Below are 17,500 nucleotides of genomic sequence, written 5' to 3'. Positions count from 1 at the left end.
AACAACAACACTCTGATAGCAAACACTTGCAGACAGAAAAAAAAGAGAGAAAAAAAGTGGATGGCACTGCACTGTGGTGACACGCTGCTCTCCCCGGGGTGAGCAGTCTGGATTTCAGACACAGAAATCTATTGTGACAGAAAGTATACAATACAATACAATACAATACAATACATACTGGGCAATGGTGGGGGCCAACCATGACCCAACCAAAGGAACAAAGAACCCTGGACCTAGCACTGACAACACACCTGACTGCCCAGAGCCCAGGACCTAGCACTGACAACACACCTGGCTGCCCAGAGCCCAGGACCTAGCACTGACAACACACCTGGCTGCCCAGAGCCCAGGAGGACCTAGCACTGACAACACACCTGGCTGCCCAGAGCCCAGGACCAAGCACTGACAACACACCTGGCAGCCCAGAGCCCAGGACCTAGCACTGACAACACACCTGGCAGCCCAGAGCCCAGGACCAAGCACTGACAACACACCTGACTGCCCAGAGCCCAGGACCTAGCACTGACAACACACCTGGCAGCCCAGAGCCCAGGACCTAGCACTGACAACACACCTGGCAGCCCAGAGCCCAGGACCTAGCACTGACAACACACCTGGCTGCCCAGAGCCCAGGACCTAGCACTGACAACACACCTGGCAGCCCAGAGCCCAGGACCTAGCACTGACAACACACCTGGCTGCCCAGAGCCCAGGACCTAGCACTGACAACACACCTGGCTGCCTAGAGCCCAGGACCTAGCACTGACAACACACCTGGCTGCCCAGAGCCCAGGACCTAGCACTGACAACACACCTGGCTGCCGAGAGCCCAGGACCTAGCACTGACAACACACCTGGCTGCCTAGAGCCCAGGACCTAGCACTGACAACACACCTGGCTGCCCAGAGCCCAGGAGGACCTAGCATTGACAACACACCTGGCTGCCCAGAGCCCAGGAGAACCTAGCACTGACAACACAACTGGCTGCCCAGAGCCCAGGAGGACCTAGCACTGACAACACACCTGGCTGCCCAGAGCCCAGGAGGACCTAGCACTGACAACACACCTGGCTGCCCAGAGCCCAGGACCTAGCACTGACAACACACCTGGCTGCCCAGAGCCCAGGACCTAGCACTGACAACACACCTGGCAGCCCAGAGCCCAGGACCTAGCACTGACAACACACCTGGCAGCCCAGAGCCCAGGGCCTAGCACTGACAACACACCTGGCTGCCCAGAGCCCAGGAGAACCTAGCACTGACAACACAACTGGCTGCCCAGAGCCCAGGACCTAGCACTGACAACACACCTGGCTGCCCAGAGCCCAGGACCTAGCACTGACAACACACCTGGCTGCCTAGAGCCCAGGACCTAGCACTGACAACACACCTGGCTGCCCGGAGCCCAGGAGGACCTAGCACTGACAACACACCTGGCTGCCCAGAGCCCAGGAGGACCTAGCACTGACAACACACCTGGCTGCCCAGAGCCCAGGACCTAGCACTGACAACACACCTGGCTGCCAATTACCTTAGACGTGGGAAACACACCTGGCACACTCCATTAAAGAACCCTGGACCTAGCACAGACAACACACCTGGTCACCCACACTCCATTAACTCACTCAGTATGGCCAGTCCTCTCTCTTCTCCTCTACACAGACCCCTCGGATGTCCAGTGGGTGTCTGAATGACCCAACCTTTAGCTTCCGTCGTCAGAATTGTGGTATTCTTTGTCAACATTCACGTCTTCAGTATAAGAGCCTTCCGCTTGCAATATTTTGATGATGGTAACTGGGGTGAAACGCTGTTAATGTCCATACGTTCGTATGGAAAGAGTTAAAGAACCCTGGACCTAGCACTGACAACACACCTGGTCACCCACACTCCATTAACTCACTCAGTACGGCCAGTCCTCTCTCTTCTCCTCTACACAGACCCCTCGGATGTCCAGTGGGTGTCTGAATGACCCAACCTTTAGCTTCTGTCGTCAGAATTGTGGTATTCTTTGTCAACATTCATGTCTTCAGTATAAGAGCCTTCCGCTTGCAATATTTTGATGATGGTAACTGGGGTGAAACGCTGTTAATGTCCATACGTTCGTATGGAAAGAGTTAAAGAACCCTGGACCTAGCACTGACAACACACCTGGCACACTCCATTAAAGAACCCTGGACCTAGCACTGACACTCCATTAAAGAACCCTGGACCTAGCACTGACACTCCATTAAAGAACCATGGACCTAGCACTGACACTCCATTAAAGAACCCTGGACCTAGCACTGACAACACACCTGGTTGCCCACACTCCACTTTCTTCCTACACCTGTCTGGCAAGACGCACCACCTGTTTCTGATCTGAATCAGATCACCTTCTATCCCCCACCCCCTTACCCCTCCTCCTTTGAAGTAGACACACCAGCTGCCACATAATTTTTTTTTTTTTTTTTTACACCTTCTAAAGTTCTATCCCCCCCCCCCTCCTTCCCTCTCCCTTTGAAGAAGACATGCCAGCTTCCACATAATTTTAAAAAAATAAATTTTTTTACACCTTCTAAAGTTCTGCCCCCACCCCCCAACTTCCTCTTTCCAACTGAACAAAACCTCACACACTGCTTTTTCTAATTAATTTCTACACCTAAAGTTCTGCCCCCCCCCCCCACACACACACACACCTCCCTTACACAACTACCTCTCTCCATCTGAACAAAACACTGCTTATCCTAAATAATTTCTACACCTTCTAAAGTTCTTCCCCCCCCCCTCCCCAAGCCCCCAACCTCCTCTCTCTCTCCAATGGAATCAAACACTGCTGTTTCTTATCAATTTCTACACCTTGTAATCAATCCCACCTTCAAGGTGGTTTTTTTTGTGTGTGTGTGTGTGTGTGTGTGTGTGTGTGTGTGTGTGTGTGTGTGTGTGTGTGTGTTTGTTTTTTTAAAAAATTCTTCTTTTAATCTTTTATTTATCTATTTATTTATTTTTTTTATACACTTTTTAAAGTTCTATCTCCCGATACCCTATCTCTTCTCTTCCCTCTGAACTTAACACTCCAGTTTCTGTTTAATTCTTTTTTTTTTCTTTTTTTTTAATTTTTTTTTTATACTGCTATGTAGAGCTAGGGCTGTGTGAAAACTCCTACTCCTACGCTTTTTGTTATGAGGGATCAGTAAAACTAACGCTTTTTTGCTTGCTGGATGTCAGCCCTGACAAAAAAAAAAAAAAAGAAAAAATAAAGAAAAAAGATATGATCCAGCCTTCAAGGGTGATGGGAGGGGAGGCTGGGGGGGTGGGGTGGGGGGTGGTGGAGGGGGGGGGTACAGGCAACATCAAATGTCTTGGCTTGGCTTCTGCTGCTGCTGCACATGGGCAACAAGCCATGGTGTTTCACTAGAATCCGCGCACACAACAACAATCCCCCCCCCATTACCCCCCTTCCCCCTCAACCACCACGCTCCCTCTCCTCCCTTGATGTGCGAGCAAATATTGCACAGATATAAAGCTACAATAGCCCTCTACCCCCCTCCCCACCCCAACCCCAACCCGCCCCCTCCCACCTGCAGCAAAATACTGTCAACACAGCACCGCATATACCCTCCCATCCAGCCAACGTACAAACAGGCATTCAGGTTAGGTGGGTGGTGGGTAGCTAGCTGTGTTCAGGAACGCTGGTGAGCGACTGGCGGATTGCCTGAACTGGCAGGAGATGGGTTGGAAAGGGTCTACTGCATTGTACACACCTTGCACTGGGGTTGGGGGGGGGGGGGGGAGGGGGGCGGGGCTGTCCTCTGACTGCTCTCAATGCAGGGTCCATACAGGTTTACAAGTTGAACATTCCCTGACTGGCTCACCATACAGGTTTACAACATACGCCACCCCCCCTCCACCCCCTCACACACACACACACACACACATACACAAACAACATGCACACAAAAACACCACCACCACCACACACAAGTACACACACAACATGCACACATCAACAACAACATCAACACACACACACACACACATACACATGGCAGCAGGTTGCTTGGATCCTAGGGTCACTGAGAAGAAAGTCCTTGTCAACAATACACACAAACAAATCACACAGTCACACACACACACACACACACAAAACAATATCAACCAAAGCCCACACCCACAAAAACCAAAAGACAAAAAAAAAAAAAAAAAAACCCAAAAAAACACACACACCAACATAAGACCCGGAACCAAACCTCTCCCTCATCCTACTCCTCCCTCTCACCCCCAGCACCCATCCCTACTACCTACCCCCCATCCTCCTACCCACACCCCGTCACACTGACCTTGGCGATCTGTCCCATCTGCTGCTTGTAAGCCTTGCCCTGCTCCAGCTTGCCAAACTCGAGGGCAGCTTTCTGCAGCATAGCCTCCACCCCGGGCGCCACCCCCACCACCGCGCCTGTCTGGGGCTTGCCCAGGGGGAAGTAGAAGGGGGGGATGTCCTCGCTGCACTGGGGGGAGGAGGAGGGGGTGCCGGTGGTGGTGGGGGGCACGCGAGGCACTGGCAGGTCGCGCCCCTTGGGCTTGTTCTCCTTGTTCTCCTGCTGCTGCCAGGCCTTGGATGACGATGACGGTGATGACGATGACGACAACGATGCTGACGACGACAATGACGATGACGACGGTGACGTTGATGACGATGACGGCGATGACAACACGATGGAGGAGGATGAGGAGGAGGATGTGGATGTGGAGGTGGTGGTGGTGGTGGTGGTGGTGGGCACGGCCCTGGAGGTGGTCTTGATGTCCTTGATGGGGGAGTCCCGCACCAGTGGGGTGGGGTGGTGGGGGTGGTGGTCACTGGCGCTGTCCTGGACTTCTCTCCCCCCTCGCAGCACTCCGTGATGCAGCTCCGACCTCTGGCTGCTGCCATTGGGCACCGTCAGCTGAAACACACAGGTCAAAACTCAGGTTAAAGGTGCATGGTTCCATGCGTCAACACTCAGGTTAAAGGTCAATGGTTCCATGGGTCAACACTCAGGTTAAAGGTCAATGGTTCCATGGGTCAACACTCAGGTTAATGGTTCATGGGTCAACGCTCTGGTTAATGGTTAAAGCTCCGTAAGTCAACGAATTCATATTCACCATGCCTCAGGCATAGATTGGGTAAAGGGAGCCCAATCCTCTTCTTCTGCTTTAAACCTTTTCACCAGTGTTTCCTTACAGTTACACCGCTTTTAACCTTTTCACCAGTGTTTCCTTACAGTTACACCGCTTTTAACCTTTTCACCAGTGTTTCCTTGCACCGCTTTTAACCTTTTCACCAGTGTTTCCTTACAGTTACACCGCTTTTAACCTTTTCACCAGTGTTTCCTTGCACCGCTTTTAACCTTTTCACCAGTGTTTCCTTGCACCGCTTTTAACCTTTTCACCAGTGTTTCCTTGCACTGCTTTCAAAACCAGTTTTTGACAAGATTCAAACGCTCAAGAGAAGGTAAAAGTTAAAAAGGTTGAAGCTCACATAGCCAGCCTTTTTATGGGCTTCGAGGCAGTCAGTTCATATCCAGTGTCTAGGGGCACAATAGCCGAATGGTTCAAGCGTTGGACTTTCAATCTGAAGGTCCTGGGTTCGAATCAAGGTGACGGCGCCTGGTGGGTAAAAGGTGGAGATTTTTACGATCTCCCAGGTCAACATATGTGCAGACCTGCCAGTGCCTGAACCCCCTCCGTGTGTATACACAAGCAGAAGATAAAGTACGCACGTTAAAGATCCTGTAATCCATGTCAGCGTTCGGTGGGTTATGGAAACAAGAACATACCCAGCATGCACACCCCCGAAAGTGGAGTATGGCTGCCTACATGGCGGGGTAAAAACGGTCATACATGTAAAAGCCCACTCGTGTGCATACGAGTGAACGCAGAAGAAGAAGAAGAAGAAGAAGTCCAGTGCCTAACTGACTCTGCCACTGATGGAGCATAGCCGCCAACCTTCCAGACCTAACATTAGAGAATCCTGTCAGGGAGTGGGTTTGGGACGGGGTGAGTGTGGCGTGAATCTATAATTGAAAACTGTTCCTTATACTGTGAAGCAAAGCGCTGATAAACCCTGTTTTTTTTTGTTGTTGTTTTTTTGTGCTGATTTGCTGCCCACATCACATCCACTTTCACTGCTCTATGCCATATTTGTAAAAAAGCACTGGTGCCTTGCGTGTGCGCAGAAACTGTTTTCCAGCTGAAAAACATGGATCAGTGTACGCGACCCAGTGTTGCCGGTTCAGTTTTTCATGTTTTTAGTGTGTGTTTTTTTTTGTTGCTGAAATTTCAAAATTCAGAAAAAAAATATTCAAAAAATTCATAATTTCAGAATCAGTGCTAAAATGCGGAAAAACTCCTAAAAAAATTAGGAATGGTTGGCAGCTAATGGATAGAGCCTTCAGGTCACCACTGGAGGAGGTAAACAACTCACTGGTTAGTCCCTGTGTTGTGCCATCAGTTCTCATTTATTCTTCTTCTTCTGCGTTTGTGGGCAGCAACTCCCATATAATGATATATTCATGTACAAGTGGACTATTACATGCGTGATTGTTTTTACCCCGCCATGTAGGCAGCCACAGTCTTGTTTTCCAGGGTGTGTACATGCTGAATTTCTTTCTCCGAAAGAACTGAGAGAGAGAGAGAGAGGGAGAGAGAGAGAGAGGGAGAGAGAGGGAGAGGAGAGGGAGAGAGAGAGAGAGACAGAGAGAGAGAGAGAGAGAGAGAAAGAAAAAGAGAGAGAGAGAGAGAGAGAGAGAGAGAGAGAGAGAGAGAGAGAGAGCATCTAAGCATGTTAATCTAAACATGCACGCTTGCAATCAGTCCAAAATACTAAAACAGGCAACACTGCGCAATCCAAGGTTAGGTCACACCAAAAGAGCTGCTGCAGTGGTCACCACCAGGACCTCCAGCGCATGATCAGAAAATTGCACACTCCAACCACCCCCTCTCACACACCACACACACACACACACACAGGGCCACCATCACCACCTTTCCTGCCCCCTCTCCACTCCCCAACCATCTTCCCTCCTTTTTAAAAAAATTTTTTGTTATCTGGGGATGATAAATTAAGCGGAATGGCTGGCGTCCTCAACATGGCCCAAGTCTTGTTTGCCACAAGGAGCTAAATGGTTTGGATACTGTGTCATGAACTGTGTTTTGTGGGTTTGTCTTAGTGGGGTTTTGTGTGTGTGTGTGTGTGTGTGTGTGTGTGTGTGTGTGTGTGTGTGTGTGTGTAGATGTGATAGTTTTGTGTTGATGCGGTTGAGCATTTGCAATGGTTTGACAGTCCTGATATGGCCCTGTGCCGCTGTCGGCTGGACTATAAAGTATAAGCAACAAGAATAAAGAATACCTTCCCTCCTCACCTCATCTATAACTACATCCTCCCCCCCCACCCCCCCACCCAACCCTCTCCCCCTTCCCCATGCCTCCCCCCCCCTGCCCCCCCAGCCCCTCCTCAATCCCCCCTCCCTCACACAGCCCCAGCTGGCAAGCCCTCTACCTGGCACACCACCTACAGCTACACCTGTTTCCAGAGGTCTACACCGGTTCTGAAGACCTTGGCACTGCCTGCACTGCACTGCTGCTATCTGAGAAAGAGAGGGATGTAAACAGAGAGTGATAGGTGCGCGAGTGTGTGCCTGTGTGTGGGGAGGGTGTGTGTGTGTGTGTGGGGGGGTGGGGGGGTGTGTGTGCATGATAAGGCAGTCCCTACATCAAAGGGGGACACACACACACCGTGATACACACAGACACACACACACAGAGACACACACTCACACACACACAGACGCACACACACAACAGTAACTGTGTTGTACTTTTTTTCGTTTTTTTTTTTTTTTTCTTTTTTAGCAGTACTTCAAGCAATCTTTTTGGCAGTACATTCATGTTGATAAAACAGTGAGACGAAGTCAGACTGACACAGACTGAGAGAGAGACACACAGAGAAACAGAGAGAGAGAGAGAGAGATGGAAAGAGAGACAGAGTGGGACAGAGAGACAGAGAGAGCTCTAGACAAATGGACAGAGAGAGAGAGAGAGATCGAGGGAAAGGGAGACAGGAGAGAGACACAGAGAGAGAGACGAACAGAGAGCTACACAGAGAAGGGAATGGGCAGTGGCAAAAAAAAGCAGCAGACTCAACACAAGCAGGACTCAAGATATGTATTTAACAATGCAGATTAGAGCTTGGCTCACACCTCCCCAGCCTAGGAGCTCGTGGTGGTGGTGTTCCGCAATGAAAGTTATCTGTGCATAAATATACCACACATGCAACAAGGTCACCACACACCTCTCAAGCGTGTGTGCACACACCGAACACACATCACCAGCTAAAGGTCAATCAGAACTGGTTTAAATGATTACATGTTGGTGGTGGTTTTTTTCTTTTTTCTAAACTACCAGAGTACTTTCTAGTCTTGTTTTATTTGGTATCATAATGGATTTTTCCACAAAACTTTTGCCAGGAGCAAAGCTTATTTCCTTTCATTGCAATGGGTTCTTTATTGTGCACAAAGACTGAAAGTGCATGCTACATGTGTAGTGGATGGTGTGTGTGTGTAGGGGGGGGGGGGGGGGGTTAGAAAATCCTGGTCTGTGCAGGATTCAAACCAGTGGACATTCGCTTCCTGGTTTGACGGGCGCAATAGCCGAGTGGTTAAAGCGTTGGACTGTCAATCTGAGGGTCCCGGGTTCGAATCACGGTGACGGCGCCTGGTGGGTAAAGGGTGGAGATTTTTACGATCTACCAGGTCAACATGTGTGCAGACCTGCTAGTGCCTGAACCCCCTTCGTGTGTATATGCAAGCAGAAGATCAAATACGCACGTTAAAGATCCCGTAATCCATGTCAGCGTTCGGTGGGTTATGGAAACAAGAACATACCCAGCATGCACACCCCCGAAAACGGAGTATGGCTGCCTACATGGCGGGGTAAAAACGGTCATGCATGTAAAAGCCCACTCGTGTGCACACGAGTGAACGTGGGAGTTGCAGCCCACAAACGCAGAAGAAGAAGAAGAAGATTACGCCCACTCGTGTGCATACGAGTGAACGCAGAAGAAGAAGAAGAAGAAGCTTCCTGGTTGGACACAAGAATAACCGCTGAGCCACATAAACGAAGGGCAAGACAAAACTTGGAATAATTTCGATGAGCACTCAAGCTTCCTTCTTGTGCTCATCTGCCCATGAAGTTGAAGTTGGATTTGGATGATGATGATGATGATGATGATGATAATGATGATAAAGCAAACTGTGGCCATTGTTGTTGAATCCTGAAGGCATAGACAGAATCCAACACATGTGCATGAAAGTGTGTGTGTGGTAAAGGTGTGTGTGTGTGTGTGTGTGTGTGTGTGTGTGTGTGTGTGTGTGTGTGTACCAAAAGATGTGTGTGTGTGTGTGTGTGTGTGTGTGTGTGTGTGCTCTACATCTGGGAGGAAGAGGAAACAAGAGCACTGGAGGACGGACTCAAGTGGTCTTCAGCACTGGTAGAAGTGAGGCCGTAAGTGACACGTAACCTATGTCAGTACATACTACATGTTTCACTGTCAACCCTGACCGTAACCTACGTGTCACACTGCTTGTCAATCCTCAAAGCTGGCTGGCTGTGTGTGTGTGTGTGTGTGTGTGTGTGTGTGTGTGTGTGTGTGTGTGTGTGTGTGTGTCCTGCACCAATGCCTTCCACCACACCTGTCCACCCCTAATTACCAAAAACCACTACCATGACAGATTTTGGTCAAATGTTCAATTCACCAAAGAAGTTATCAATGTGAAGAAAAATAAAATAAAACGGGAGTCACCTCCAGTGTGTTTCAGGTGTGTGCCACACAAAGGACAAGACACCATGCACTACATGTGGACCCAACACATGCTGTTAACTCTCATCGCACCATCCCCTCCCTCTCTCTATCACCTCTACTATGAAGCCCTGCGCACAGTTATCAACCTCACACGCATGCTTCCGAACAGCACCGAGTCAACAGCAATGCAGGCACAAAAAATATGCACGCACACACACACACACACGCGCGCGCGCGCGCGCACACATTCTCAATTTGTATGACAAGGCTTTGCAGGCGTGATCCTTCCTTTCTTTCACTACCACCTGGTCTGGGACAGTTCAGCAGGTGTGATCATTTCTCTGACTACCGCCTGGTCTGGGACAGTTCAGCAGGTGTGATCATTTCTCTGACTACCGCCTGGTCTGGGACAGTTCAGCAGGTGTGATCATTTCTCTGCCTACCGCCTGGTCTGGACAGTTCATCAGGTGTGATCATTTCTCTCACTTCCACCTGGGCTGGGACAGTTCAGCAGGTGTGAGTGATCATTTCTCTCACTACCACCTGGAAAGTCCCTTATCATTTCGCTCACTTCCACCTGGGCTGGGACAGTTTAGCGCAGGTGTGATCATTTCATTCACTACCACCTGGGCTGGGACAGTTCCAGATCATTTCTCTCACTACCACCTGGGTTGGGACAGTTCAGCAGGTGTGATCATTTCTCTCCCTACCACCTGGGCTGGGACAGTTCAGCAGGTGTGGTCATTTCTCTCCCTACCACCTGGACTGGGACAGTTCCAGATCATTTCTCTCACTATCACCTGGGCTGGGACAGTTCAGCAGGTGTGGTATTTCTCTCACTACCACCTGGGTTGGGACAGTTCAGCAGGTGTGATCATTTCTCTCCCTACCACCTGGGCTGGGACAGTTCAGCAGGTGTGGTCATTTCTCTCCCTACCACCTGGACTGGGACAGTTCCAGATCATTTCTCTCACTATCACCTGGGCTGGGACAGTTCAGCAGGTGTGACCATTTCTCTCACTACCACCTGGGCTGGGGCAGTTCAGCAGGTGTGATCATTTCTCTGACTACCACCTGGGCTGGGACAGTTCAGCAGGTGTGACCATTTCTCTCACTACCACCTGGGCTGGGGCAGTTCAGCAGGTGTGATCATTTCTCTGACTACCACCTGGGCTGGGACAGTTCAGCAGGTGTGACCATTTCTCTCACTACCACCTGGGCTGGGACAGTTCAGCAGGTGTGATCATTTCTCTCACTACCGCCTGGGCTGGGACAGTTCAGCAGGTGTGATCATTTCTCTGACTACCGCCTGGTCTGGGACAGTTCAGCAGGTGTGATCATTTCTCTGACTACCGCCTGGTCTGGGACAGTTCAGCAGGTGTGATCATTTCTCTCACTACCACCTGGGCTGGGACAGTTCAGCAGGTGTGATCATTTCTCTGACTACCGCCTGGTCTGGGACAGTTCAGCAGGTGTGATCATTTCTCTCACTACCACCTGGGCTGGGACAGTTCAGCAGGTGTGATCATTTCTCTGACTACCGCCTGGTCTGGGACAGTTCAGCAGGTGTGATCATTTCTCTGACTACCGCCTGGTCTGGGACAGTTCAGCAGGTGTGATCATTTCTCTGACTACCACCTGGGTTGGGACAGTTCAGCAGGTGTGATCATTTCTCTCACTTCCACCTGGGCTGGGACAGTTCAGCAGGTGTGATCATTCCTCTCACTACCACCTGGGTTGGGACAGTTCAGCAGGTGTGATCATTTCTCTCACTTCCACCTGAGTTGGGACAGTTCAGCAGGTGTGAGTGATCATTTCTCTCACTACCACCTGGAAAGTCCCTTATCATTTCGCTCACTTCCACCTGGGCTGGGACAGTTTAGCGCAGGTGTGATCATTTCATTCACTACCACCTGGGTTGGGACAGTTCCAGATCATTTCTCTCACTACCACTGGGGTGGGATAGTTCAGCAGGTGTGATCATTTCTCTCCCTACCACCTGGGCTGGGACAGTTCAGCAGGTGTGGTCATTTCTCTCCCTACCACATGGACTGGGACAGTTCCAGATCATTTCTCTCACTATCACCTGGGCTGGGACAGTTCAGCAGGTGTGATCATTTCTCTCACTACCACCTGGGCTGGGACAGTTCAGCAGGTGTGATCATTTCTCTCACTACCACCTGGGCTGGGACAGTTCAGCAGGTGTGATCATTTCTCTCACTACCACCTGGGCTGGGGCAGTTCAGCAGGTGTGATCATTTCTCTGACTACCACCTGGGCTGGGGCAGTTCAGCAGGTGTGATCATTTCTCTGACTACCACCTGGGCTGGGACAGTTCAGCAGGTGTGACCATTTCTCTCACTACCACCTGGGCTGGGACAGTTCAGCAGGTGTGATCATTTCTCTCACTACCACCTGGGCTGGGACAGTTCAGCAGGTGTGATCATTTCTCTGACTACCGCCTGGTCTGGGACAGTTCAGCAGGTGTGATCATTTCTCTGACTACCGCCTGGTCTGGGACAGTTCAGCAGGTGTGATCATTTCTCTGACTACCACCTGGTCTGGGACAGTTCAGCAGGTGTGATCATTTCTCTGACTACCGCCTGGTCTGGGGCAGTTCAGCAGGTGTGATCATTTCTCTCACTACCACCTGGGCTGGGACAGTTCAGCAGGTGTGATCATTTCTCTGACTACCGCCTGGTCTGGGACAGTTCAGCAGGTGTGATCATTTCTCTGACTACCACCTGGTCTGGGACAGTTCAGCAGGTGTGATCATTTCTCTCACTTCCACCTGGGCTGGGACAGTTCATCAGGTGTGATCATTTCTCTCACTTCCACCTGGGCTGGGACAGTTCAGCAGGTGTGATCATTCCTCTCACTACCACCTGGGTTGGGACAGTTCATCAGGTGTGATCATTTCTCTCACTACCACCTGGGTTGGGACAGTTCATCAGGTGTGATCATTTCTCTCACTTCCACCTGGGCTGGGACAGTTCAGCAGGTGTGATCATTCCTCTCACTACCACCTGGGTTGGGACAGTTCAGCAGGTGTGATCATTTCTCTCACTACCACCTGGGTTGGGACAGTTCAGCAGGTGTGATCATTTCTCTCACTACCACCTGGGTTGGGACAGTTCAGCAGGTGTGATCATTTCTCTCACTTCCACCTGGGTTGGGACAGTTCAGCAGGTGTGATCATTTCTCTCACTACCACCTGGAAAGTACCTGATCATTTCTCTCACTTCCACCTGGGCTGGGACAGTTCAGCAGCTGTGATCATTTCTCTCACTACCACCTGGAAAGTCCCTTATTATTTCGCTCACTTCCACCTGGGCTGGGACAGTTTAGCGCAGGTGTGATCATTTCATTCACTACCACCTGGGTTGGGACAGTTCCAGATCATTTCTCTCACTACCACTGGGGTGGGACAGTTCAGCAGGTGTGATCATTTCTCTCCCTACCACCTGGGCTGGAATAGTTCAGCAGGTGTGATCATTTCTCTCCCTACCACCTGGGCTGGGATAGTTCAGCAAATGTGATCATTTCTCTCACTACCACCCGGACTGGGACAGTCCATAATCATTTCTCTCACTACCACCTGGACTGGGACAGTTCAGCAGGTGTGATCATTTCTCTCCCTACCACCTGGGCTGGGATAGTTCAGCAGGTGTGGTATTTCTTTCACTACCACCTGGGCTGGGACAGTTCAGCAGGTGTGAGTGATCATTTCTCTCACTACCACCTGGAAAGTCCCTGACCATTTCTTTCACTACCACCTGGACTGGGACAGTTCCAGATCATTTCTCTCTCTATCACCTGAGCTGGGACAGTTCAGCAGGTGTGATCATTTCTCTGACTACCACCTGGGCTGAGACAGTTCCAGATCATTCCTCTCACTACCACCTGGGCTGGGACAGTCCCTGACCTGCTCAAGATCAAACCCAGGCCAAGGAGTGCAGGTAAAATCCTGTCAGCTGGGGGTAAAATCACAGTGATTTTAACGCAAACCTTTATTACGTTATCGTACAAAAAACATTCAAATAATCAAATCAGAGGTCAACTGGAAACAAAATTTTGGGCATTTACCTGTTTTTCAGCCTTTTTCGTTCACTCAGCTTCTTTCCTGATCAATCATCTAGGCCTACATTCTGCCTTCAAATCATCACTTCCTGCGACTGACAGCATGCCGGGCCTTGCCTGGTGTCTGGCAGAAAATGGAGAGGAGAAAAAAAGGCTGAAAAACAGGTAAATGCCCATAAGTTTGTTTCTGACTGACCTCCAACTGATTCAGGAGAGTTAATTAAGATGCCAACAAGAGCCCAGCTCACAGGATTCAAGCGGCTGCATGCCAGCGTGGGGTTAAGAGGAGGGGACAGGTGGGGGTCAAGGTGACATCAGCGTACCTGGGGTCGGTCCTCTGGAGACACAGGGAACGCCGGGTACACCTCATCCTCCGCTGCAGACAGGGAAAAGTTCAGACCCGAACTCACCACCGAGGGCTTGGCCACCACCACCCGCACCGGAGTTCTGGCCCCCACAGGTCTGGAGCCCCCTCCACCCTGCACCCCCACACCACCCTCCGCACCAGTCCGCACCAGCACCCCCCCGCCCGGCAGCCCCACAATCCGGCCGTCAGCACCTGCCCGCACAATCACCTGTGTGCGGGATCCGATGTTGTGCACGGACACCGCACCCTGATTGGGCCCCACAGCACGGGCTGGAGCCACGTGCTGCAGAACGGCCTGTCTGGCACCGTGGTTCACCACCGCCCCCTGACCGGGCCCCACGGCATGGGCTGGAGCCACGTGCTGCAGCATGCCCTGTCTGGCACCGTGGTTCACCATGTCAATCATCCTGAGGGGTGGGACACGTTCAGCTCCCCTCTGTTGCTGTTGTTGTTGCTGTTGCTGTTGTTGTGGACAGACCCCCAACTCTGGTTGGCCGGTGCTATTTCTATCATGTTGAGGGGTGGGGACACGTTCAGCTCTGACCTGTTGTTGTGGACGCTGGGTGTGGCTGGCCGAACCTCACCGTGCATGGCTGACCCAACCTCGCCGTGCATGGCTGGCCCAACCTCGATCATCTTCAGGGGAGGAGCTTCCTTCTGCTCTGTCGGGCTGCTGAGGGGACTTCCTGCCCTGTGAGTGGCTGGCCCAACCTCAATCATTTTGAGGGGCGGGGATGAGTCGTGCTGAGCGACGTTGTTGAGGGGAGGGGGCGTGGCGCTGTCCAGCAGCACCAGCACAGGGGAGGGCCTCCTGCCCACGGACACCACGGGGATGGGGATGGGGGGGTGGGACGCCCTGGTCCCTCCATGCGGTTTCCCAGACTGCACCAGCACCGCCATCTTCCCCGTCTCCGCTGCTACCGGCTTGGGTCGGTGCGAGGCCTGCGACGTGTAGGTCTGCACCATGACGGGCTTGGGGCCCGAGGCTGACGAGCACAGGGGCTTGGCATCCACAGGGCTGGTGACGGCGTGGCACGTGCCATAGTGGATGGCCGAGCATGGCAGACCGCGCCGCAGGAAGTTGCAGGAGGCACAGCTGTGCAGGGCCTTGGAATGACGCAGGTCGATCTTGCAGGGGTGGTACACCGTCACCCGCGTGTGCAGAAAGTGCACGCCCGCATGCTGCTTCTGCATGCTACCTGGCCCGGCGCCACTGGCGCTTCCAGGTGTGTGTGTCCGCTGAGGGTTAAAGCCCTTGTCCTCGCTACAATGTCATCTCTCTCTGGGCACCAGCACTGATGATGTGTGTCAGCTGAGGGTTAACGCCCTTGTCCACGCCCCCTGCTACACCGATGACGATGACAGACACACGATGCCACAATGTTCAGGGGGTGAAGTCTGCGGTTTCCGCTCCTTGTTGAGAACTGAACTGTGTGTCACCATGTTCCCCAACCACACTGATGGTGGCTCTTCAGGAGGCGGAGAGAGCTCTGCGCCCTCGATGCACTGACTGCAGGACACTCAGGTCCTCAAACCAACTTCACGCACACTCTGCAACACACGTACCACTCTGTCTGGGGCCAGGGGGCATTCAGGCTGCCAGGACGGAGACAGGCAGGAAAAAAACAACAAGGCTGACGACTGTGTGCTGGTTTCAGGAACTGGCCGGACGTGTCCACTTTCAGTCTGTCATCATGCCGCCACACATCACCTGCTTGTCACACAGCCACCGTGCTCCCAACGGAAAACAGCACCACGCAGGACACAAACCGACACTGAAGTCAAAAACACGCACAACTTTTCTTTCCTCTTGTGTCACAAAAGTGGGTGAAAATATTGTTAAATGAAACCTCTGCTACAACACAACTTCCACTCCACAGAGTTCTGACACTGTCCTTGATCAATTAATCAAACATTTCTGTCAGACCCAAAGTCCCAATACATGTAATGCCCAACCCACAATAAAATTTCTGGCAGCAGTCAATACCTAACTCCGATCTTATTTGAACTGCTGATGACACAGTCACACAGTCTCACACTCAAGAGTTAGACAGACAATAAACTGACAGATAGACAGAGGGACGGACCAAAAACTGAGACAGGACGTGAACACACACACACACACACAGACAATGGCTGAATGAGAGATAGACAAGAGTGGCAGGTGAGAGACTAAGAAAGAGAGAGAGAGAGAGAGAGGGGGGGGGGGGGAGGGAGGGTTGCCTATAAAACACCAGACAAAGAGATTCTTCCAGCTAGCTAGTGTTAAGTGATAATATCATGGTATCAATCAAACCTTCCAAAAAAAAAAAGAGTCCCCTGTCTTGTTGAGTCATTGCTGAACCTGCCACAGTGCAGTCCTTGTTGTCTGCTCTCCCCATTCCCCCCCCCCACAACCCTCCACACCAACCACAGCCCCCCCTTCTGAGGCACTTCCTCCTCCCTTCCTTCCATCATGTGGTCCAAAATTAATACACTACAGCTTTATTCCATGGTGAAAGGTCATAATACATACAGCTTTATTCCAGGGTCAATGGCCATAATACAGCTTTATTCCCTGGTCAATGGTCAAAATACAGCTTTATTCCCTGGTCAATGGTCAAAATACAGCTTTATTCCCTGGTCAATGGTCAGAATTCAGCTTTATTCCCTGGTCAATGGTCAGAATTCAGCTTTATTCCCTGGTCAATGGTCAAAATACAGCTTTATTCCCTGGTCAATGGTCAAAATACAGCTTTATTCCATGGTCAATGGTCAGAATACAGCTTTATTCCATGGTCAATGGTCAAAATACAGCTTTATTCCATGGTCAATGGTCATAATACAGCTTTATTCCCTGGTCAATGGTCATAATACAGCTTTATTCCATGGTCAATGGTCATAATACAGCTTTATTCCATGGTCAATGGTCATAATACAGCTTTATTCCATGGTCAATGGTCATAATACAGCTTTATTCCATGGTCAATGGTCATAATACAGCTTTATTCCATGGTCAATGGTCATAATACAGCTTTATTCCATGGTCAATGGTCATAATACAGCTTTATTCCATGGTCAATGGTCATAATACAGCTTTATTCCATGGTCAATGGTCATAATACAGCTTTATTCCATGGTCAATGGTCATAATACAGCTTTATTCCATGGTCAATGGTCACACAGTCTCACACCTAGAGTTAGACAGACAATAAACTGACAGACAGACAGGGGGACGGACCAAAAACTGAGACAAGACGT

At 50.9% G+C, this 17,500-nt stretch overlaps 1 protein-coding gene across 6 annotated transcripts in view; it reads right to left on the bottom strand.

Moving 5' to 3' along the window:
- LOC143275585 (serine/threonine-protein phosphatase 2A regulatory subunit B'' subunit delta-like) overlaps positions 1-17,500 on the bottom strand; it is a 118,107-nt gene that overhangs the window by 52,450 nt on the left and 48,157 nt on the right. For 4 of the 6 annotated variants that reach the window (XR_013053442.1, XR_013053443.1, XM_076579788.1 and 1 more), the window contains exons 1-2: positions 14,217-14,813; positions 4,316-4,918 (exon numbers count right to left, since the gene is read on the bottom strand). Coding sequence is in view for 4 of the 6 variants with exons in the window: in XM_076579788.1 (XP_076435903.1) it covers positions 4,316-4,918; positions 14,217-14,666 (1,053 nt within the window). In the remaining 2 variants the exon portion in view is untranslated. Of the gene's footprint in view, positions 1-4,315; positions 4,919-14,216; positions 14,814-17,500 lie in introns of those variants that run through there. The other 2 variants (XM_076579791.1, XM_076579792.1) reach the window with 1 other exon arrangement.

The sequence above is a fragment of the Babylonia areolata genome, chromosome 30 (assembly GCF_041734735.1).
Source record: "Babylonia areolata isolate BAREFJ2019XMU chromosome 30, ASM4173473v1, whole genome shotgun sequence".
NCBI classification, from domain to species: domain Eukaryota; kingdom Metazoa; phylum Mollusca; class Gastropoda; order Neogastropoda; family Buccinidae; genus Babylonia; species Babylonia areolata.
Note: the sequence above shows the minus strand (reverse complement) of the source record. Positions and strands in the feature narration are given on the sequence as shown.